Raw genomic sequence first — 23,005 nt, 5'->3', positions numbered from 1 at the left:
AATCTGAAACCTATCTATCCTACACTATTCCATTCTTGTCCATATGCCTATCCAATGATCATTTAAATGCCCTTAAAGGTGGCGAGTCTACTACTGTTGCAGGCAGTGTGTGCCACGCCCCTACTACTCTCTGAGTAAAGAACCTACCTCTGACATCTTCCTATATCTATCACCCCTCAATTTAATGCTATGCCCCCTCATGCTAGCCATCACTATCCGAGGAGAAAGACTCTCATTGTCCACTCAATCTAACCCTCTGATTATCTTAAATGTCTCAATTAAGTCACCTCTCAATTTTCTTCTCTCCAACAAAAACAGCCTCAAGTCCCTCAGTCTTTTTTTCCATACCAGGTAACATAGAAGTAAATCTCCTCTGAATCCTTTCCAAATCTTCCACATCCTTCCTATAATGCAGTGACCAGAACTGTACGCAATACTCCAAGTGTGGCCACACCAGAGTTTTGTACAGCTGCAGCATGACCTCGTGGTTCCAAAACTCAATCCCTCTACAAATAAAAGCTAACACACAGTATGCCTTCTTAACAACCCTATCAACCTGGGTGGCAACTTTCAGGGATCTATGTGCGCGGACACAGAAATCCCTATACTCATCTACATGACCAAACATCTTACCACTAGCCCAGTATTGCTGTTGCTCCTTCCAAGTGAAATGTCTCACACTTTTCCACATTAAACTCCATTCTTCACCTCTCAGCACAGCTCTGCGGCTTATCTATGTTGCTCTGTAACCTACAACATCCTTCAGCACCGCCCACAACTGTACCGCCTTTAGTGTCATCTGCAAATTTACTAACCCATCCTGCTACGCCCTCACCCAGGTCGCTTATGAAAATGACAAACAGCAGTAGCCCCAAAACAGATCCTTGCAGTACACCACTAGTAACTGAACTCCAGGATGAACGTTTCCCATCAACCACCACTGTCTTCTTTCTTTTTTCATAAAGGGTGAGGACAGTTGGAATGCACCCCATGCCAGGGCATCTCTCTCGTGTCTGCTTCCACCCTGCCCTGTACCAGCTCAGCACCAACTGCTGAGCACGCAACTTGCTGCCAACTGCCTCATTCCCATTACAGAAGCAAAGCTTTAACAGCCCCGAGAGTTCAGGTTGCCAGTTTGCTCACTGAGCTGGAAGGGCTGTTTTCAGACGGTTCCTCACCATGCTCGGTAACACCATCAGTGAGCCTCTGGTGAAGCGCTGGTGTTACGTCCTCTTTCTGAGACCACGACACACATGTATAAAGTGGGACATAACACCAGCGCTTCACCAGAGGCTCACTGATGACGTTAACTAGCATGGTGACAAAATGTCTGAAAACAAACCTTCCAGCTCAGCGAGCAAACTTGCAACCTGAACCTCAACCTCAGCTACAAACCTGCAAGCCTCAAGAGCCGCGGAGGGACCGAAGACCTGGGACAACGACTTATGAGCCTTGGTCTGAAGGAGATCACATTTCTTGTTGGCATGGCAAGGTGATTAGATTAGATTAGATTACTTAGTGTGGAAATAGGCCCTTTGGCCCAACAAGTCCACACCGACCCGCCGAAACGCAACCCACCCATACCCCTACATTTACCCCTTACCTAACACTACGGACAATTTAGCATGGCCAATTCACCTGACCTGCACATCTTTGGACTATGGGAGGAAAGCCACGCAGACACGGGGAGAACGTGCAAACTCCACACAGTCAGTCGCCTGAGGCGGGAATTGAACCCGGGTCTCTGGCGCTGTGAGGCAGCAGTGCTAACCACTGTGCCACCGTGGTACAGGACCAGAGGGGAATCTATGCTATCTTATGACGAGTCCAGTTATGATCGGAAGATAGTTAGATAACAAAGAACAAAGAAAATGTACAACCCAGGAACAGGCTCTTCGGCTCTCCAAGCCTGAGTCGATCTAAATCCACTTTCTAAACCTGTCACCCAATTCCTAAGCATCTGTATCCCTCTGCTCCCCACCTACTCCTGCATCTGTCCAGACACATCTTAAATGAATCTACCGTACCTGCCTCTACCACCTCTGCTGGCAACACGTTCCAGACGCCCACCACCCTCCGTGTGAACTACTTGCCGCGTATATCCCCCTCAAACATTTCACATCTCGCCTTGAAAGCGTGACCTTTCGTTACTGAATCTTTCACCCTGGGAAAAAGCTTATCTTTATCTACCTGTCTATATGCTTCATATGAAAACAAACCTAACCTACTCAACCTCTCTTCATAACTAGCACCTTCCATACCAGGCAGCATCCTCATAAACCTTCTCTGCACCCTCTCCAAAGTGTCCACATCCTTTTGGTAATGTGGCGACCAGAACTGTACATCGTATTCAATATGTGGCCGAACCAACGTCATGTACAATTTTAACATGACTTGCCAGCTCTTATACTCAATACCCCATCCTATGACAGCAAGCATATTATATGCCTTCTTGACCACACTATTCACCTGTGCAGCAACCTTCAGGGTACAATGGACCTGAACTCCCAGATCTCTCTGCTCATCAACTTTTCCCAAGGCTCTTCTGTTTACTGTATAATTCCCTCTAGAGGTGGCACCAGCAAATGTCTATGACCCTCAGGAGCCAAACACAGTCAGATCACGCATCCTTGAGCCTCCTTGTCTGTGCTAAGCAGAATTATAATAACTTCACTGATGGTCCTGTGTTGTGGCTTGACAAGGGGTTAATAAGCAGCAGCTTCTGGTGACCAAGTTTGAAATTGAAGTTGGCAGAGCCTGCTGTCCAGTCGGAAGCAGGTGTCCCAGAGACGTTTGAAGGAGATGACAGACCATGTGGCAATTCCATACACTCAGCCGAACTGAGAGGCAAGAAACTACAGTGCGTCCGTAAAGTCACTGGCCTGCTTTGGTAAGTATTATGTTGTAAGTTTAGTGAGTTATCTCGCCAGTTATTTTCTGTGGCCCTACTGGTTCAAGTCCCAAGCAAACACACAGATACTGAGTGGGAGTTTAAACTGCAGCCTCAATGTTATCATGGCAATCTGGAACACATTCGCCTGAAATTGTGGGACAGGATCATACAGTGCAGTGCAGAAAATTACCCCACCCTACCCCTACAATCGCATCATGCCAAGGAGTTTACAGCACACTTACAAAGCTTTCTTGGATGTACTCCTCCAGACCATTTATCAAGACGTCTGTTGATGCCTAGAATGAAAGGAACATGCATTTGGGTATCATCTAATGTTAAAGGTTTGAAACCAATTCCAGCACAAACCAGAGTAACTATCTGCATCCATCACACTGTGTTGTCACCTCAGCCTGCTAATCATTGCTTCTGTGAAAAATAGTTTTGCTGCTATTGGTTGCTATAGTGCACAAACCAATACAAAGCCAAAACTCTCCGTGAAACAGATGAACACAGCAACGGCTCATAGATCTGGGCCTGGAAGCAACCTGGTTAGATCAGCCCTGGTCAAATTCCATATTGAACAACTGAGTCAAAACCCTTTGATGAAATTCCAGTCTACATGGAGGTGGGGGGTCCGAGGGGGGAGGGAGAGACACGGGGTGAGAGAGGGAGACGGGGGAGACAGGGGGCGAGAGAGGGAGAGGAGGTGGTGGGGGTGGGGGAGGAGGGAGGGAAGGGAAGGGGGTGAAGTGGGAGGAGGGGGTTAGCGAGAAGGAAAGGAGGGCGAGAGAGCTGGGAGAGGAAAGGGGAGCATGGGGGACAAGGTGAGATCGTGGCGATAGAGCGAGTGGAAAAGTCAGTTGGGATAAAAACGAAGGTGTGAGTGAGAGAGATGCATAGCGGGAGGGAGGGACAGGTAAACAAACAGGCAGAGCGGTGTGTCTCTTGCTTACCCGGATGTTCTGTTCTGTTGGCTCCTGGTTGTTGAGGTACTGCTCCCGGAAGAAGCGGTTGAGCTGAGGTTGGATGCGTTGCAGGGGCTGGAACTGGCTGTGCAGTAACATGATCATGTCCACCATGGAGAAATTCTGGCAAATCAGGGACAGCAGGTCTCCGAAGAACCCTGCGAGGGACAAGAACCGCAGCTCAAGACGTGAGGGCTGGGCAAGAGGCGGGGAGGTGGGATAGAACATTTACATCAGAACCTGGGGGAAGGGGGGACAGTTCACCAGGAAAGTGAACAAACGAGACTGAGAAATTAAGGAGATACTTTCTCAAAGGCAAACACTGAAGGGGGTGATGCAAATTTGGTAAACACAGCAAGCGTACCGTTGTCATTCCCAGAAAAGCCTTGACTTTTAAAAAAATAAAAAGCACAACAACAAAGTCATAAGACACATAACACGCCAAAAAACATGTTCACATTCGGAACCCGTTTCTATGGCATCCCAGAGAGCCGTGCATTCAGGGTGACCGAACGACAAACCCCCCCCCCCCCCCCGCTCCGTTTGTCAAACCCGAACACGGGGAGAGGGGCCAACGCACCGAGAGCGCCGTCTGCCCCCGGCTCGAAGATGTTGCTGGTGCCGCTCAGCCGCTGGATGAAGTCGGCGATGCTCTCGGTGCTGCCCTGCTGCGCGTTGAGCGAGCCCATCATGGAGGAGAGCACCCCCTGCACCACGCTGGTGAAGAACTCCGGAGTCAGGGTGTCCGCTCCTGCCTGCTGCTGCTGCTGCCTGCCCCCGGCCCGGTCCTGACCCGGCTGCGGCTGCGACGGAGGAGGAGGAGGAGGAGGAGGAGGAGGAGGGGGGGGGGGAGGCAGCGGGAGCCCCCTGAGCCGTCGGCTGGGAGGCTGCCGGGGCCGCCTGGGGAACCGTCACAGCTCCCTGCGCCGCCTGAGGAAGAAGAGAAGAGAAGAGACGGTGAAGCCGAGTGAGTGGCTGACCAGAGGGACAAGCAGCTCTGTCCAGCGAGCCATTGACCCACTGGGGCCCTTACACCACACAGTCACAGAGAGGTACAGCATGGATACAAACCCTTCGGTCCATCTCATCCATGTCAACCAGATATACTAACTTAATCTTAGTCCCATTTGCCAGCACTTGGCCCATATCCCGACAAACCCTTCCTAATCATATACCCATCCAGATGCCTTTTAAATGCTGTAAATTATACCAGCCTCCACCACTTCCTCTGATAGCTCATTCCATACACCCTCTGTGAGAAAACAGAGTCTCTTTTATATCTTCCCCTTCTCACCCTAAACCTAAGCCCTCTAGTTCTGGACTCCCCCACCCCTATCCACGCCTCTCATGCTTTTATAAACCTCTAATAATGTCACCCCTCAGCTTCTGATGGTCCAGGGAAAATAGCCCCCGCCTATTCAGCCTCTCCCTATAGCTCGACTCTTGGCTAGGGACAGTAGGCGCGAGATTGGACAGGGGACGCAAAATGGGAGGGATCGCTTCTATCACACGCCCGAGAGTCAAACAAATCTGCGTACATGGTCCAGGTGTTAAAAATGGCGAGCGCTTCAACCACATCACCCAGTCCAGAGGAAGCTCACTACCAGGAAATTCCTGGGATGCCTTTTGGAATTTTGCCCGTGCCTTTAACCACTGGAGTTTAGGGGACGGACAGAAACTAAGATGGTTTGGAGAGAACGTTACCTCTCACAGGGGCACCTAGAAACAGACTGGACACAGCTTGAAAATGGGGGTGGGGTGGGGGGGAAAGAGGGGAGGGAGAGAAGGAGGAGGAATTTCTTCTGAGGGCTGTCAGCCTTTGGACCTCCCTGGCTGTTGACACAGCGGAGTCTGGGACACTCAACAGACTCAAGGCTGAGGCATGGAGCTTTTGGATGGGCGATAGTGTCGAGGTTTATAAGAAACAGGAGCAGGAGCAGAAGCAGGCCATTCGGCCCCTCGAGCCTGCTCCGCCACTCCACAAGACCGTGGCTGATGCTTGTACGCAGACTCAGCTCCACGTACCACCCCTTAATCCCTTTTACTGTTCAAAAATCTACCTTTGCCTTAAAAACATTCAACAAGCTGCCTCAACGGTTTCACTGGGCAGGAATTCCACAGATTCAAAACTCTTTGGGTGAAGAATTTCCTCAGCTCAGTGTGAAATGTGCTCCACCTTATTTTGAGGCTATGTCCCCAGTTCTAGTTTCAACCCCCAGTGGAAACAATCTCCCTGCTTCTCTTATCTGTTCCCTTTATAATTTTACACGTCTCTGCAAGATTTCCCCCAACATTCTTTGAAATTGCTATGAACATAGTCCCAGGCGACTCAATCCCGGCTCATTAGCCATACCCGGAATCAACCCAGTGAACCCCCTCTGCGCCCTCTCCAGTGCCAGTAGATCCCTTCTCAAGTGTGGAGACCGAGACTGTACACAGTACTGCAGGGTGTGGCCTCACCCTTGTGCAGGGTGAGGGGCCACATTGACAGCAGCCACCGAATGGCAGAATTGGCTCCATGGGCCAGATGGCCTACTCTCACATCCTCGTGCAAAGTAAAAATCTGCGCGTGCTGCAGCCCTGAAACAAACAGGAACAGAAACTCGGCATGGCCGGCAGCATCACTGGAGAGAAAGTAGGGTTAACGTTTCGAGTCCGGCAGGATTCCTCTTCTCTCCCGCAGATGCTGCCAGAACCTGTTGAGTTTCTCCGGCAACTTCGGTTTCCGTGTCTGCTTCGAGTGCTCAATGCCCAGTTTCGAACGACACAGGGAAAAACAGTCAGCCACGGGTTTTGCTGGTAAGGGCTCAGAGGGTCACCGTTCGCACAGCGAACCTAGCTCGAGTTTTAAGTGGGTCACGTCTTAATGGTTCTGGGTAACTGGACTCTTTGAGAGACAGGGAGGACAGGCTTGAACCACAGGCAACAGGCTCCATGGTTCACTCCTTGGGTGTGCTGTTGTTGCAGCAGTGAGACAAATTATACAGCGCAGGAGGCTCTCTGGACTCAAAGGATTTGGGACAAGGGCAGGAAAGTTGGGATTAGTGCGTCTTTGGTGGTAGCTGCGTCAGTGTCTTTTCTGCGCCGTACGAACGCGATTCCTCTGCTCACGCTGGCTCTCTGCAAAACACAGCGAATGCTCCCAAACTCCACGCTCACCTGCCCACGGTCCTCTCCCTTTCCCAGGACCACGCTCCCCGGTACGACTGTGACTCTCTGCAAACCATAGTGAACAATCCCAAACTCCATACCCACCACTACCGCCACCCTCCGGCCTGCTGCTCCTCTCCCTTTCTCAGCACTGCGCTCCCCCCCATACAACTGTGACTCTCTGCTTGCGCTGGTTCTCTGCAAAACACAGCGAACAATCCCAAATTCCACGCCCACCGCTGCCCTCCAGCCTCCACCCCACTCCTTTCCCCCCGGACCGAGAGAGTGACGGCCTCACCTGCAGGAACTCGGTCATGCCCTGGACGAAAGCCGGCATCCCCGGCAAGGTGACAGTGATGGTCGGTGAGCCCACGCCGCCGGCGCCCGCCGCCCCCAGCAGGTTGCCGAGGAGCTGCGAGAACTGGACGTCGGGGGGGGCGGGGTGCTGCTGCTGCTGCTGGCCGCCACCGTCCGCCGTGGCCGAGGCGGTGGTCCCGGTCGAGTTGGTGGTGGAGGTGGGGGCTTGGCCGGCCGTGGCTGACGTGGTGGTGGACGAGGCGGCCGTGGTGCTGGTGCCGGTAGCTGCCGAGGAGCCGCTGTCGCTGGTCGGGGGCTGGGCTGCAAGGAACAGACGGCAGAGGAGGTGGGAGAGCATGAGACCACCCGGCAAACCCTTCGGAGTGTTGCAGAAGTGCGACAGGGAAAGGGCAGGATAGGTCTTTTGTGTCTGTCTCACCGGCTTGTCTCTGAACCCTCGCAATCCCGGGGAGAATGGATTTAATGACCTGCATGTCCTCCAACCATTGGAGAGAACATCAGAGTCATAGAGATGTACAGCACAGAAACAGACCCTTCGGTCCAACCCGTCCATGCCGACCAGATATCCTAACCTAATCTAGTCCCACCTGCCAGCACCCGGCCCATATCCCTCCAAACCCTTCCTATCCCTCCATATACCCATCCTGATGCCTTTTAAATGTTGCAATTGTACCAGCCTCCACCACTTCCTCTGGCAGCTCATACATGTACCCCCTCAGTGAAAAGGTTGCTCCTTAGATCCCTTTTATATCTTTCCCCCCCTCACCCTAAACCTATGCCCTTTAGTTCCAGACTCCCCCATTCCACGGAAATTACTTTGTCTATTTATCCTATCCATGCCCCTCAACTTTGAGAGAGATAGGGTCTCGGGAGCCAATTTGTCTTTTCAAGACCACAGAGAGTTTACTGAAGTGCTCCACGCCTGTCACAGCCTTCATCCGGCGGAAGACAACCGCGGAGGGACTGGTAGGCGATGCCCGAGTGGTATTCTCAATGGATCCAGGTCATGCTCAGGCTTGAATCCCGCCACGGCAGATAGTGGAATTTGGTTTCAATTAAGTGTTTATTCAGGGAGGGAAGCTGCCATCTTTACTTCGTCTGGCCAAAGTGTGACTCCGGACCCGCAGCAATATGGTTGACTCTCGGCTGATCGCCAGGCAATTATAAATGGGCAATAAATACTGGGACACTTTCATCCCATGAATGATTTTTTAAAAAAAAACTTCCTAACACTTCAGTTCAGAAGCAGACATCAGCTTCAGACTGAAAAATTGCTTTAACCCCCTCCTTTCGTGATAATAACCACTCCCACCTGACTGCCAGCACAGAATCGGTAGCTCCTTAATAAATGACTTTGAAAGCACCAGTACTCAAGCATTTGGTTAAGCTGCAAACGCCAAACCCTACTCTTAGAGAGTCAGTCAGTCAGAGACAGGGAGACATCACTAAATCCTGCAGAATGAGCTCTCAAATCGACCTGTCTTGCCAAGATCCAGCATCTCTCATGGCTTACGTGATTGCACAAAACACCACACGGTGTAGAATTCACAGGCCATTCATCCCAACAGGTTTGTGCTAGCCTTTTATCTCAGTGTCTTCGCCAGGCCCTGTCAACATACCCACTCTGCGGCATTTCCACAGAGGCCACCCAGCTACTTGCTGTTGGGCTGTGTTCAGTCAGGGATCTTACAAAGGGGAGGAAGCACTGTTACAGCAGCAACATCGAGCTGAACGCTTCATCTGAAGGGCAGCACGTTCAGTGATGCCGTTTCCTCTCAGAACCGCACCAAAACACTGAGCTCAGCTCCAGAGGATGGGAGTGTACCGACAGATTTACTGGAGCTGACATCTGGATTGTGAAGTGACAGTAAACAGCGGAGAGCGCAGAGCAAAAAGGGGCACCGTGAGCCAATCAGACACTTACCAAAGACGACGGGCTGCATCAGAAGTTGCCCTACCAGTCCGGTGATCATCTGAGCAAGAGTGGCAGGACCGGGAGTGGGACCGGGGCCAGTACCAGGATCAGGGGCAGGGGTAGAGCCAGGAGGAACCTGGAGTGAAAAGAGCAGGCACAGAAAATGAACTGCACGTTTACAAAGAAGGCACTTGAACTACAAAAGTAAACTTAAACATAGCCATGCCCTGTGCTGCTTATTTGAGCAGCAAACAGTCCTGGGAATACTGGGCGGCACAGTGGCTAGCACTGCTGCCTCACAGCACCAGGGTCCCAGGTTCGATTCCAGCCTCGGGCGACTGTCTGTGTGGAGTTTGCACATTCTCCCAGCGTCTGTGTGGGTTTCCTCCGGGTGCTCCGGTTTCCTCCCACAGTCCAAAGATGTGCAGGTCAGGTGAATTGGCCATGCTAAATTGCCCATAGAGTTAGGTGACATTAGTCAGAGGGAAATGGGTCTGGGTGGGTTACGCTTCGGAGGGTCGGTGTGGACTGGTTGGGCCGAAGGGCCTGTTTCCACACTGTAGGGAATCTAATCTAATCTAAAATCCTTTCTCGCTGCTCGGACACCATCTTGTATGCTTTCACAGCCTGCCGGCTGTTTCCCCACTCCTTACACCTGAGGCTTGACAGAGGTTGCTGCTCAGCACCACAGCAAGTGAGGTAAGAGTGCAAGAATGTCACTGTGACCCACGATATTATATGAAATTTGACACTAGCCCCGAAAGTCCTTTTACTTTGCTACATCCTCAATAAAACAAAATGGTTTAATAGGCGTACAGTTCTGGTCACTCTGCTATAGGAAGGATACTATTACATTGGAGAAGGTGCAGAATACATTTACAAGGATGTTACCGAGACTGGAGTCTTTGTGTTAGAGAGAGGGGCTGGATAGGCTTTTTTACCCAGGAGCGCAGGGAGACTGAGGGCTGACCTTGTTGAGGACCATAAAATCACGAGGGGCATTAATAACGTGAATTTCATGGTCTTTTCTCTTGGGAAGGGGGAATTCAAAACTGGAGGGCATATTCTTAAGATGAAAGGACAAAGATTTAAGAAAAAAAAAGACCTGAGGGGCAACTTTTTCCACAGAGAGGATAGCTCGCATGTGGAATGAGTTGCCAGAGGAAGTAGTAGGTGCAGGTACAGTCACAACATTTAAAAGACATTTGGACAAGTACATGAATAGGAAAGGTTTAGAGGGATACGCACACAAGGGGGGCCTCGTTTGGTTTGGGAAACTTGATCCGCATGGACTAGTTGGACTGAAGTGCCTGTGTGCCTCTATCCGCAGTAACAGAGTGATTTTACCACATCCCTCATACTGCGATCTACCTCTCATGAGTTACCTGTGGGCCAGGTTGTGGTCCTGATGCTGACTGGGTCTGCCGTGGGGGAGGGGGTGGAGGCCGGGTAATCACCACTCGGGCAGGTGAAGGCTGAAACCCAGGAACCTGCTGCCCTGCTGGAGAAGGGGCAGAAGAAAAGATGGAATGAAAACACCAAGTGAAGAACATGTACGCTGCCGCATGTGTAGCACTGATCACTTTCAGAAAAGCTTCTCAAATGGTAACCTCTCCCAGCCCCACTCCACCCTGGTCTGCAATCAGATTAGGCCACCAGTCGGCTGTGCCTGCCACATAAGCCACTGTCAAACGCTCGCGGAATTAAAGAAAAAAAAAATTATCAGGAAGTAATTAATTCATTATATGGAACTGGGACCAACTTCCTTTGACAGGACTGCCTTACGTGGGTCAGTTCTTGCTGACACTGAAATAAAGCCAAAAACGCTGGAAACTCTCAGCAGGTCTGTCAGTTGCTGCACAGACAGAGGTTCTGTGATCCTACTTCACAGACCTGCAACGTTAATCCTGTTTCGCTCTTTCCCCACCACTCTGAACATTTTGGGCATTTTCAGACTTGATTTCAGCTTTCCAGCATCCAAGGGATTTTGCTCTCGCCACTCGGAGCCGTGAGTGACCTTCGCGACATCAGACCCGCTCAGTGCTCGTCCCACTGCTACTCTGTCAAGTCGAGAGGATTAAGCAGCGATTGGAACTGGTTACTCTAATCAACGGTCAGATTGTTACGAGGCAGCGCTGTCACAAAAGGCATACTGTCAGCCTTGCTTAGCTGGCAGTGTCCACACGAGGGTCGGCAGATTGAGAGTTCTGAGCTCCTGCTGCAGGCCAGAAGCATCCTTTTCCAATGCCCTAATTGACTGCCTTGCACCCAAAGGTGAAGGCACTCACTGCTCAACTGCATGGCTGCTCTCACTAAGTTCTTCCTCTACTCAAAAGTGTCATGGAGCATGGAGCCATTAGCAAACAGACTACTTCATAAACTGAGTAGAACAAATGGGAATGTGGTAAGCAGGGGGGTGGGGTTTGGATCCTGCTTTTAACAATGTTTGATTTATTGCCAATAGCTATGATTTGGAGATGCCGGTGTTGGACTGAGGTGCATAAAGTTACAAATCACACAACACCAGGTTATAGTCCAACAGGTTTATATGGAAGCACTAGCTTTTAGAGCACCGCTCCTTCATCAGGCAGGATCATGAGATACAGAATTTGTAGCTTCTCAAACTGTGGTTGCTTCACTAAATTAATAGCTAATTATCAATTTAAATACGTAAGATTAACCATGCACGACAGGACTAGTGGCATGCCACGATCGCAGCGAAGGTGTTTACAGATTGTGTTGCATCCCCAACAATTACGTCTGTGGTAAGTAACTGCAATTCAGACAACTCCAGTTCAAGAACTCCGAACTGAAGTCTTAAATGCAAACACCAAAGGATATCAGGGAGTGGAAGAGATAACCTGTTGCACTTTGTTTTAGCAAGACAGTAAACCCTACTAAGTTTAGTGTAGGTCTTTAGGTTAAAGGCAGGAGGGCATGACTGTGATACAGACAGGCACAGTGATTCAGGGTGTAATGGGAGGTGTGTGGGATCTTAACTTTGACCTACAGGTGTGATGCACCCAACAGCATGGATTGCAGGGTGGATCAGTAAGCTGACCATGGTGTAGGAGGCTTTTCAAGTAGGGGTGAGTCTAAAGGAACATGGTAATGACAGGACTTATTTTAGCTACAGGGCTAGATGCTGTGACCAGGAGCTCTAAAGTTTATATTTTCTTCATTACAGTAAGGTTAAGAAAGTTTCCTTGTAGCTGGAGAGGAAGATCTATCAGGAAATAGAATTAAGATGACCAAGAATTACAAGGATCAGAAAACACTGGTTAAAAGACTCCTAACGGTGGTTATCTTGTGGGCCATCATGTTTAGCAAGAAATATTTTGTAGCTTCAACAAAACTGAAGTAATACTCATGGAAAATGTTAATCCCCATATCAACTGGGCAAATGAAATTATCAATGGTGGTGTATAAGATTGTTTTGTAGAATACCTTTTCACCGGTTCCCTGTGACATACATCAAGAACAAAGCCACTTTACATCTATTAGTGTGAAATAAAGTGGGATTAATTAGTACTCTCTCTGTAAATGACCCTTTGGGAACACAGATCACACAATTAAACTCCATAATCTAGTACCAAACAACAATCAGAGCTACAACAAAACCAATTACATATTGCTGAAACACTTCAAATCTTTTTCATCTTGTACTCATCTTGACAATTCGCAAGAATACCGCTTTAAGGGAGAAAACATTTGTATTGCATGAGAGAAGAGTGTTGACTGGTTGCTTAAATTTTAATCCAAATAAGTTGACACTGATTGGTCAAGGTACTGTCCTGAAAAATGAACCAGCGAATAGCTATTGCCTATTTTGTTGAGTTGAATCTGGCACACGTGTGGGTGTTCTTTCTGTCTGCAAAGTTCAAGGCCCTACACAATTAACACATGCATCTTCCAGTAATAGTTATTTAAAAAACCCATGAAGGTAGAGCTGGAGAGCGAGTCAAGGCTGATTAGGCAAACAGGCAACGTTAAGGCAGCATATATAAACCATGGGAAACAAGATGAGCTAATAACAAAAATATGTCCATCAAAAACATATTGCAATAAACAACAAAAGAAATCAAAAATGAGGCAGTAACTTGAAGTGTAGGACAGCATTACATTAAAAGACTTGGAAGATCTCAATGCTGCAAAGGAAGGATTTGGAGGTTTGAAATTTAGGAAAGGGTTCCCTGCAAAAAAATGATTAAAAGAATATGGAATGGGAATAAATCAGCCGAGAATCTAAAAATAAATTATAAGACTTTTTGTCAGTATAAGTAGATTAGCTGAAGTAAATGTTAGCCTCATAGATGACTGGAGAAGTTACATACAAAACCCAAATATTGCAAATGCTGGAAATCTGAGATTATAAACAGAAAGTGCTAAAAATATTCAGCAGGTCCATCAGTCCTAAAAGCAAACCATCATCAACCGGAAATCATGAATACTTTTTGTCTTTGCACAGATCTCTCCGAACCTGCTACTCATTTACATTACTTTCCGTTTTAATTTCACTCGATACGTTCCTGGGACAAGGGAATTCTTTTTTTGCTGCCTCTCAGACCCCTGGAATCGGTGAAGGGCAGTGGCTTTCAGAAGCAGAGGCCATTCGCCGACACACCGAGCGGGGTTTCTAGAAGCTGCATAAGTGGATTCTACACTGACCTATGTGACAGGAGAGTCGAGTGATACGGCTGAGGCAACTGACCGGGTGCAAAAGACGATCCACAAACATGACAGGCATGTTTCTAGTCATTGTCAGCTGCAATATTACCGTCTAAGACACTCCCCCTCCAAACCCTCAAACTGACCGAGAAAAAAAAAACAATTACTTCACAATGATCATGCAACTGTTTCCTAGCCCATTATAAAGGATTGCGAAATGTGTACTGATTCAAGCTTCTTTCCCACACACTCGCTTGACAGAGCCCTGGGGCTACCTGCATTAACCGTTCACAGTGCAGTCTAATGCACCCGTTCTGTATTCACAAGACTCTTTCCAGTGACAAAGACATTTGGCCTAATATGCATGTGCTTGTTCTTTAAGAGAGCAACTGACTCCAATTTCCCAGCAAAGTTTCCCTTCACGCACATGTCCAATTGCCTTTTGAAAACTTTAGAATCTGATTTAATCAATCCCTCAGGTTCCGTTTCAGATCTCATGTGATTAGAAATGTCTCTGCACTTCACTTCTAATCATTTTAAATCTACGACTCCCCTGCATGCAGAAAAAACTGCTTTGCCTGATTTTATCAAAATCCCTCATAGTTATGGTTATCACTCCTTGATCTGCCCTCAACCGTCTCTAGCCTCTCCATTCTCTCCAGAGAACTAAATTCTCCTGTCACAGGTACTGTCCTGGTAAATGTGCTATTCTCAGGGCCTTGCCATCCTTCCCAGAATTAGATCCACCCGTCAGTTTAAGCCCAACCAGAGGACTGCAAGGTTTAGTATGATTTCCTTGCAATTCTGCTCAATGCCCCACTTACAAAATCAAGTACCACGTCTGAGTTGAGAAAAGCGTTCTGTCACCATACCTGAGCCCGCGCTAGCTGCTGCCATAGCCTGCTGGGTAATCTGGTGCATGATGGTCTGCATGAATTCAGGTGTTATCCCCGGGACCTGAATGTGAGGCATGGCGCCTGAATAAGAAAAATTAGTGGTTATACGCAGATGCAACATTTGCACATCAGCAAACAATGCACACACAGATCTGCAGGGCGTCTTTTAACTTGTAAAACGATTGTCACACAACACTTGAAATGAGGTAGGAGAAAGTGAGGACTGCAGATGCTGGAGATCAGAGCTGAAAAATGTGTTGCTGGCAAAGCGCAGCAGGTCAGGCAGCATCCAAGGAGCAGGAGAATCGACGTTTCGGGCATCAGCCCTTCTTCATTCCTGAAGAATGGCTCATGCCCGAAACTTCGATTCTCCTGCTCCTTGGATGCAACTTGAAATGAGGTACCAGGACACATGAAGAAAAGCTGGGTCAAAGAAATAAGGAGCATTTTAAAAAGGGAGTGTGTGGTTGTGAGGGGTCTAGAGTTCAGAACGTGCCGGCCCCAGGAAGGTCAAGGCAAGACCCACGTTAAACAGGCTCTTCAGTCCAACTTGTCTGTGCTGACTAGATATCTCAAATTAATCTAATCCCATTTGCCAACATTTGGCCCATATCCCTCTAAACCCTTCCTATTCATGTACCCATCCAGATGCCTTTTAAATGCTATAATTGTACCAGCTTCCACCACCTCCTCTAGTAGCTCATTCCATAAGCGCACCACCCTCTGCGTGAACAAGATGCTCCACTGGTCCCTTTTTAAATCTTTCCCTTCTCACCCTAAACCTATGCCCTCTAGTTCTGGACTCCCCACCCCAGGGAAAAGACCTTGTCTATTTACCCTAGCCATGCCCCTCAATTTTATAAACCTCTATAAGGTCAACCCTCAGCCTCCGACACTCCAGGGAAAACAGGCCCAGCCTATTCAGCCTCTCCCTATAGCTCAAACCCTCTAACCCTGGCGACATCCCGGTCAATATTTTCTGAATCCTTTCAAGTTTCACAACATCTTTTCTATAGCAGGGAGACCAGAACTGAACACAGTATATGGTGCTGAGATTAAAATCTAGGATGCCAGAGGGTCAGAATCAGGAGGGTTTTTTTGTGGTGGGTGGGCAGTGACCTTGAAAGCTTGGGATAGGTTTGGGGTGGGGATGAAATTAAGCTTAAATTCAGTAAGCAAGACACATTTAAAGAGGTGAGTGGTAGACTCTGGGTTCAAGGTTTGTGTAAAGATTTGTCACTTGGATGCTGGTTGCAGCAGTTGTAGTTATGTTCACCAACCTGGGAGGTTGATTTGCAGACATTTCATCCCCTGTCTAGGTGACATCCTCTGTGCTTTGGACCCTCCGGTGAAGCACTGCTGTACTGTCTCTTATGGAATGTATTTGGTTCCATTTCTGCTGCTTCCGTTTGCTCGTTGTACTGACCGGTGTATTGGGTCTAGATCTGTGTGTCTCAATGCATAGACCCCAATATATCGGCCACTACAACGAACAACCAGAACTGGCAATCGGAAACAGCAGGAACGGAACCAAATACATTCCAGAAGGGACAGTACAGCAGCACTTCATAGAAGGCTCCAAAGTCTGGATAGGGTACAAAATGTCGGCAAATCAACCTCCCAGCTCGGTGAACATAACTCACAACTACGATAAGACTCTGAACATAATGATAATTAGCCATCTGAATTTTGAGTTGAGGAGTGGGTGCAGTGGCAATTACTCAACTTTAATTGGCAAATTCACCCTTCTCTGTCAGAGGGATCCTTATAATTGTTATTTTGGCGTGGCGGAGGAAGGGGCGGAATTATTTTAAAAGAGCTTAGACCTACTTTCCACACAGGCGAAAAGAAAAGGCTTTTCTCGCTTATTTCTAATGCCTATACAGAAATTTTTGTCGAGGTTAAGGTTGAATAAGGGCTGAGGTCATTTATCAGTTTTATTGCGATTTAAAAAAAAAAATTCTTTCATGGGATGTGGGTGTTTCTGGGGAGGCCAGCATGTGTAATGGACCCTGGAGAAGGTGGTGGAGATTTGCCTTGTACCTCTGCAGTTCTCAGAGTGCAGGTATACCCACAGTGTTATTCGCCAGGGAGTTCCAGGATTTTCAACCAAAGATACTGTCCGAAGAGCGATATTTATCCAAATTGGAACTTATGCTGATTTGAAAAGGTACTATGTTGCTACGTTCTGCTATCTTTGTCATTTTAGCTGGTGGAGGTCACTGGTTTGAAAGGTGCCAACTTGATGAAGTTGCTACAATGCATTTTATGTATGTGCACACTACTGCTATTATGTGGTGGTGGTAGAGGACAATGAATGCTGAAGGTGGTAAGACAGGATGCTGACCCAACAGATTTTCCACTGATGACAGTGAATGATGAGCAGTGCTTCACCCGGAGGCCCACTGAAGACGTTGCCTAGTAGGGTGACGAAACTTCTGGAAGTGAACCTTCCAGCTCAGCGAGCAAACCTACATCCAGAACCTCAACCTGAGCTGCAAATCTTCTCAAAACTCACTGGACTACTTCAGTTTTGTTGGAGCTGTGCTCACCCAGGCAAGCAGGCAGTATGCCAGCCTTGATGGCCAGGTTTTTATGGAGATAGGGTGGTCAGTTCAATTTTCTGCACAACTCCCAGCCTCTGGCTGGCTCATGCAGTCAATACTGACAAGGCATGCGCGATTAAGTTTCTTACCAATGGTAACCCACAACCCCATCTCAAGATGCTGATGGTATTGGACTTAGTGACAATAATTTCACTGTTAAAGAAAGATTTCAGTGTCAGGTTAGAGAGCAATTGCCTGGCAGTCGTGCAGCACAAGTTTTACTAATTAGCAAACACATTTCCTCCTCAACCTGACGGAAGACTGGAGAGAAGGCCCATCAACGAAGCAGCTGAAAGTGTGCATTAACCAGAGACTTGGGAGGTGTTTAATAGCATCGCTGAACAGGTTCATTAGAAAATATCTATTCTAAGGAATTTTTGCAATAACGCCCTGGGGCCACGATGACAGATCTCCACAACCGGTTTCCTCTGCACTTCTTCCTACTGCCTTCAGTTTTGCTGAGCATTCTGATGCCACACACGGTCAAACGTTGTCTCAACAAGGACAAGTCGTCACCCGGTGAATTCAGCTCTTTTGTCCATTTGTGAACCTAGGCCGCCATAACGCTTGGAGCCCAATGCCCTCAAGTGCGAGTCAAACTGCTTAATGGTAAGCAGGTTTGTCCTATTTAAGTGCCGCTCATTAACGTAGTCAGTTACACCTTCCATTACTTTTCTGACGATTGAGAACAAAGTTAATCCAGATTGGATTTGTTCCATTGCTTGTGGAGAGGACACACCTGGGAAATTTTCCACACGGTCAGGCTGGCGTCCATTTTGTAGCCATACTGGAACAGTAGTGAATATTATAAGAAAACAATTTTAAAAATTCAGATGAAGCGGATAATTTTGTTTTTTTTTCTTCTTCTTTTCAGTTGCCGAATTCAAGGTGCGAAGACTAACATTCACAAAGGTGCTGACAGGGAAGAATGAATAAACACCACTGCATCTCAAATTGGATCATCAGTACAGATAGCAATAGAAGGTGTTGACTGAGCGGAATTAGTGCCTGACGGCAGGGCTCAGTTACAATGCTGCTGCAGCAAACAGTGGTTATTACCTCTGAGAAAGGAACAAGATCAGAAGACAGAGACCCAACCAAACAGCATTGAGGACATACAGTTTCAATTGTGCACTACAGGAAAAGACAACAGATTTGACAAAATATCTAGAAAGGAAGATTCTGTAAAATACAATACTTTTGAGATTAGACATCACAGGATATTAACAGAAGCAAAAGCAAAGTGCAGGATTTTTCTTTTTGAAAACAAGTAACTGCACTCAGTTCGGCATCAAAGTTCACACAGCCAGTATTTCAGAGACATTGGTACAGCCTCCTTTGAGAGGCACAGATATCCTAAGGACAGGGAAAACAAAACAGTGAACAAGCATTTCATCTCAAATTCAGATGTCTGTGATATCCTGTCTTATTAGCGACAGAACTTCTGGACGCAAAATGTCTTAGTAGATACATACCCACTGAAACTCTACCAAAGGTAGTGCATGGTGAACACGGTCAACCTTGTCTCAAAGACAAGAATTTGCAAGTAGTACTTAATTGATTATCAAAAGTATTGAGGCACTGAGTTTACCTTCGACTCAGAAAGAGTCTTTATAGAAAACATTGGTACAACTTTCGCCTCAGTTGCTGACAGACATATTTTCAGTCTGCAGTACATGCCTCTAGTTTTACCCAATGCTTTTGGAGAAGTGGAATGAATGCTTTATGATGGTGCTGCTGCACTTACCTGGGCCAGAATTTCCTGTTGTTGATGAAGCAGTTGCAGAAGCATTCCCTGGTGTAGCAGAATCTACGCAGTGAGAGAGAAAAAAAACACCTTTAGGAACACATTATGATACAGCTGTGTGCTATGATGGTTTCATGGTTAATACTTTTTTGTGAACTCAAAGATTGTAGAGGCCTAGATTTCTTTTTTTTTAAAAAAAGAGATCCAACGAAAGGGAAAACATATGACTAATTTTGTGACTGGGGTTTGCATCTGTTTTGTTTGACTTGTGTTTTGCAGGCTTGGAGATAGTTTTGAGTTCAATCGAGGGAAGCCTATTACAGAATAAGCTGTCCATTACTCCTGGTTCTGAAACAACTGGATGGTTAATTCAGCGCAAAACCCGACTGACCGCTTGAAGAGCAAGCGACTGACAAGCGTTCAGTCTGACTGATGTGATTCCTGAGCAAGCGGCATCTGCCAGGCTGCCAGAGACAATTGCCCATGTTTGGTGACATGTTACAGAACATCATACCAACAGCTATCTGAACATTTTGAATCTTAGCAGTTCTTGATAGCAGAAACCCCTGTTGGCCATGGGTGTTTTCACCCCTACAAAATGAATCTCTGCAAGACTTTTTTTTTTTACTTTTGCCTGGTGTGCGCGCGCATGTGCAAGAGTGAGGTTAGAAGGGTAAATATTTTTACTTTCATATTACAAACTAAGGATGTTAAACAATTTTACAGTCTCATTGAATAAATTGTTTTTAAAAAATCAATATTAAAGAATTGGATGTCTGGATGGATTTTTTGTATTCTAAGTCTAATGTAGAGAAAGTGTATGGTTGTTTTAACCAGTTGCCCTTATGACCAGTTAAATGTATGTTGTAACTGTGTTGTAGTGGGACTATATAAAGACAGTGCACTGCTCCAGCCTCTGATGTGATGTGAGATAATGTAAAGTGAATGAGAAACACTCGTGCCAATTGTGTCTCATTGTGGGGGGGTGGGGGGTGGGGGGAAGAGAGAGAACTCCTTTAACTTGGAGATCAGGACATCAAGGGATTGCCAACACCACAATGGGGGCAATTATTAAATAACATCTCACTCATGCATATCCCTCGCGTATAGATTTTTAAATTCGAGTCCTAGACAAAAGCAACTAGAAATCCAGTACGGACAGCTTCTTGCCATCACAGCCCGATCATACCTCCTTGAAGATTCATCTGCATCATGACAACGGGCTCCATGGTTTGATGTGTAATGCGGATGACCCGGGGATGTGGAGTCTGGGTCTGAGCCTGAGAGCCCTGAGTCTCCGGCGCTTCCCGTGACTCCGGGCCCTGTGGCTGGGCAGCAGGATTGGCATTGGCAGTGGGGGAGGCCGTTGCCTGACCCTCAGGCGTGTGCTGTGTCCGGTTGCCGTTGGTCGTCATGGTGACTGTCGTTCCGACATTGATCTGCTGAAATGGCGAGAAATTGTTATTTTAGTATCCGGGAGGTGGGACATGCACATACGGTGGCAAGGGTTTAGGCTATGTACATGCTTTGAAAGAGATCCACCACTGACAGAAGCATTCCCCTTGTCCCGCACCAGTGGCTGGGCATGCTACTTTAACCCTTACCTTCAGATAAAATGTTGGCCACTTGTATCCGAGACACGAAAGAATATCTTTAGCCAAGAGAGCTCAGAATTGTTGGAATTCTCTGCAGAGAGGCAACTGCTGCGTGCGACGCTTTCCAACAGCGGTTGTAAATGACAGGAGAGCTCACAGACCAAGGTGCTTCCAAGACCCATCACTGACAGACTCACCTGCACTCCTGCATACCCGAAGAGCCAGTGTGCAGTAACTCACCTGAATGGGCACAGCCTGCTGCAGCACTACAGGTGAAGCGTAATGGGACATAGGCCTCACCACATGCAGGTGACGGGGAGTGTTAGCTGCCAAGTTGCACCTGAGGTCAGACAGAGCCACGAAGGTGTTGCCCAAGAAACGAAGGGCTTCGCCGACAAGGTTGATGATCCTCTGGTCTTCTTCTCGGCCTTCAGTCTGTTGGAAGGGCAGGTGAGAAAGGAAGGTTATGAGAAAAATCGCACAACACACATTCATCTGATTTCTCCCAGTGCCCAGTTTGCGTTTCTAATTCTTCTGAAAGGTGCTGACCATTCTGGAGGTGGTACAATTCCATGCAGGAGCAATTGTCATTTACCATCCCAGCCCAGGTGAGTATACTTCAAATATGAGCCTAGACAGTAAGTCAGGCTTACACGATTTCAGGCGATTTAAATCCGAATACAGCATTTTTAATTACCAACCACTGAAAGCAGGCTGGGGATTCAATGTAACACTACTAAGGGCTGTGATGCGATATCAGCTTGTACTTCTGTACAATAGGCCACATGGGACATTTATACAGTCAACTGATGCAACTCACCACTGACCATTCCCAGGCAGCCTGGAGTCAAAAAACAGGAAGTGCTGGAGGAACTCAGCAGGTGTGGTAGCGTCTGTGAAGAGAACTTCATCGGAATTGGAGGGTTGCTGACCTTGAAATGTTAACTCCGTCTCTCTCCTCCGATGCTGCCAGACCCGAGTTCCTCCAGCATTTTCTGCTTTTGTTTAAGATTACCAGCATCGTTTCTGCCTACGTACAAATTCAGCAACACAGCAGAGGGGAAGGCACAGTGCAGGGGGAGCAGAATTTGTTTCCAGCCACTTAATGGTATTGTGAAAGCTACTTTCATTGGAATGCAGCAGGTTAAGGGACAGTTCCAATGAGGTCTTTAGGATTTTGCTTAACGTAGGGTTGTTGAAAAGTGAACATTTCCTGCAGGCAGGGGGATAGCCAGGACAGGACTACATTATCTTCAGTGCTCAATATCATGATGGGTCTGGACGGAGTGGATAGAGATGAATAGTTGCTACTGGCAGAAGGGTCAGGAAATAAAAGTCACCAGCTTAAGGCAATTAGCTTAAGAAACAACAGTGACACAAGGAAAATCTTTTAACAAGTGATTAGGATATGGAATGCACCGCCTTGAGGGTGGGGTAGAGGTGGATTCAATGCAAAAGAAAATGGGCTAATAATGTACAGAGGGAAAATTGACAGCTTTACTAGGAAAGGGCGTAACAGTGGAAATCAGGTGGGTTCCTCTTCCACAGAACTGGCATAGACACAATGAGCCAAATGGCTGTAAATGCAAAATCAAGAGTCAGGTTCAAAAGTCAGGAAACGTTTCGCCACATCAAGGATAGATGAAACGTCTCACAATGAAGCACGAGCTGCTTACTCAACTAAGAACTTTTAACTCAAGAACAGATTTCTGATAGCCTGGGAAATGGAGCCGAGGCAAGTTTATGGAAGCTGAGCACAAGAATGACAGTGAATAACACAGTAGACAGACTGTCAACCAATGCCACCCGCCCCCCACCCTCAGATGCCTTGGTTCCTTCATGGTCCAAGAGTTTATTGATCTCAGTTTTAAATGCACCAAGCGTTCACACAACTCCGTGGGATGGGCAATTCCAAAGATTCACCACTGAAGAAATTGTTCTCTGGCCTAAATGGCACTTATCCTGAGATAAAGTTTGGAAGTTGGACACCTTTCACCAGCGGAAGGGGAAGCACAGACACAAGCGCGCACACACACAGAGACAAAACTTGGTGGCATACGTTGTTGTTGTAATCCGCGGTCGTGGCCGTGCTCAGGATCTCCTGGTACCGCTGAACAAATGGTTGCAGTCTCGCTTCTACCCTCTGGAGCTCAGTCAGAACCTCGAGGTACTCTGTGGGGGATGGGTGGCTACGAAAGAGAGAGCAAGGAGTCAAAAACAAAATCTGTGTAAGTTCTGAACGATGAACTGGC

The 23,005-nt window shown here is 47.5% G+C and overlaps 1 protein-coding gene across 1 annotated transcript in view; it reads right to left on the bottom strand.

Moving 5' to 3' along the window:
* bag6l (BCL2 associated athanogene 6, like) overlaps positions 1-23,005 on the bottom strand; it is a 91,253-nt gene that overhangs the window by 11,431 nt on the left and 56,817 nt on the right. Inside the window, 12 exon segments of the mRNA XM_072550148.1 lie at positions 3,136-3,189; positions 3,847-4,016; positions 4,439-4,709; positions 4,711-4,788; positions 7,307-7,626; positions 9,251-9,377; positions 10,627-10,742; positions 14,782-14,886; positions 19,159-19,221; positions 20,348-20,600; positions 20,994-21,188; positions 22,813-22,942. Of these exon segments, the coding sequence (XP_072406249.1) occupies positions 3,136-3,189; positions 3,847-4,016; positions 4,439-4,709; positions 4,711-4,788; positions 7,307-7,626; positions 9,251-9,377; positions 10,627-10,742; positions 14,782-14,886; positions 19,159-19,221; positions 20,348-20,600; positions 20,994-21,188; positions 22,813-22,942 (1,882 nt within the window).

Source organism: Chiloscyllium punctatum, chromosome 30 (assembly GCF_047496795.1).
Source record: "Chiloscyllium punctatum isolate Juve2018m chromosome 30, sChiPun1.3, whole genome shotgun sequence".
Classification (NCBI taxonomy): Eukaryota; Metazoa; Chordata; class Chondrichthyes; order Orectolobiformes; family Hemiscylliidae; genus Chiloscyllium; species Chiloscyllium punctatum.
This window is presented reverse-complemented; position numbering and strand designations above follow the sequence as displayed.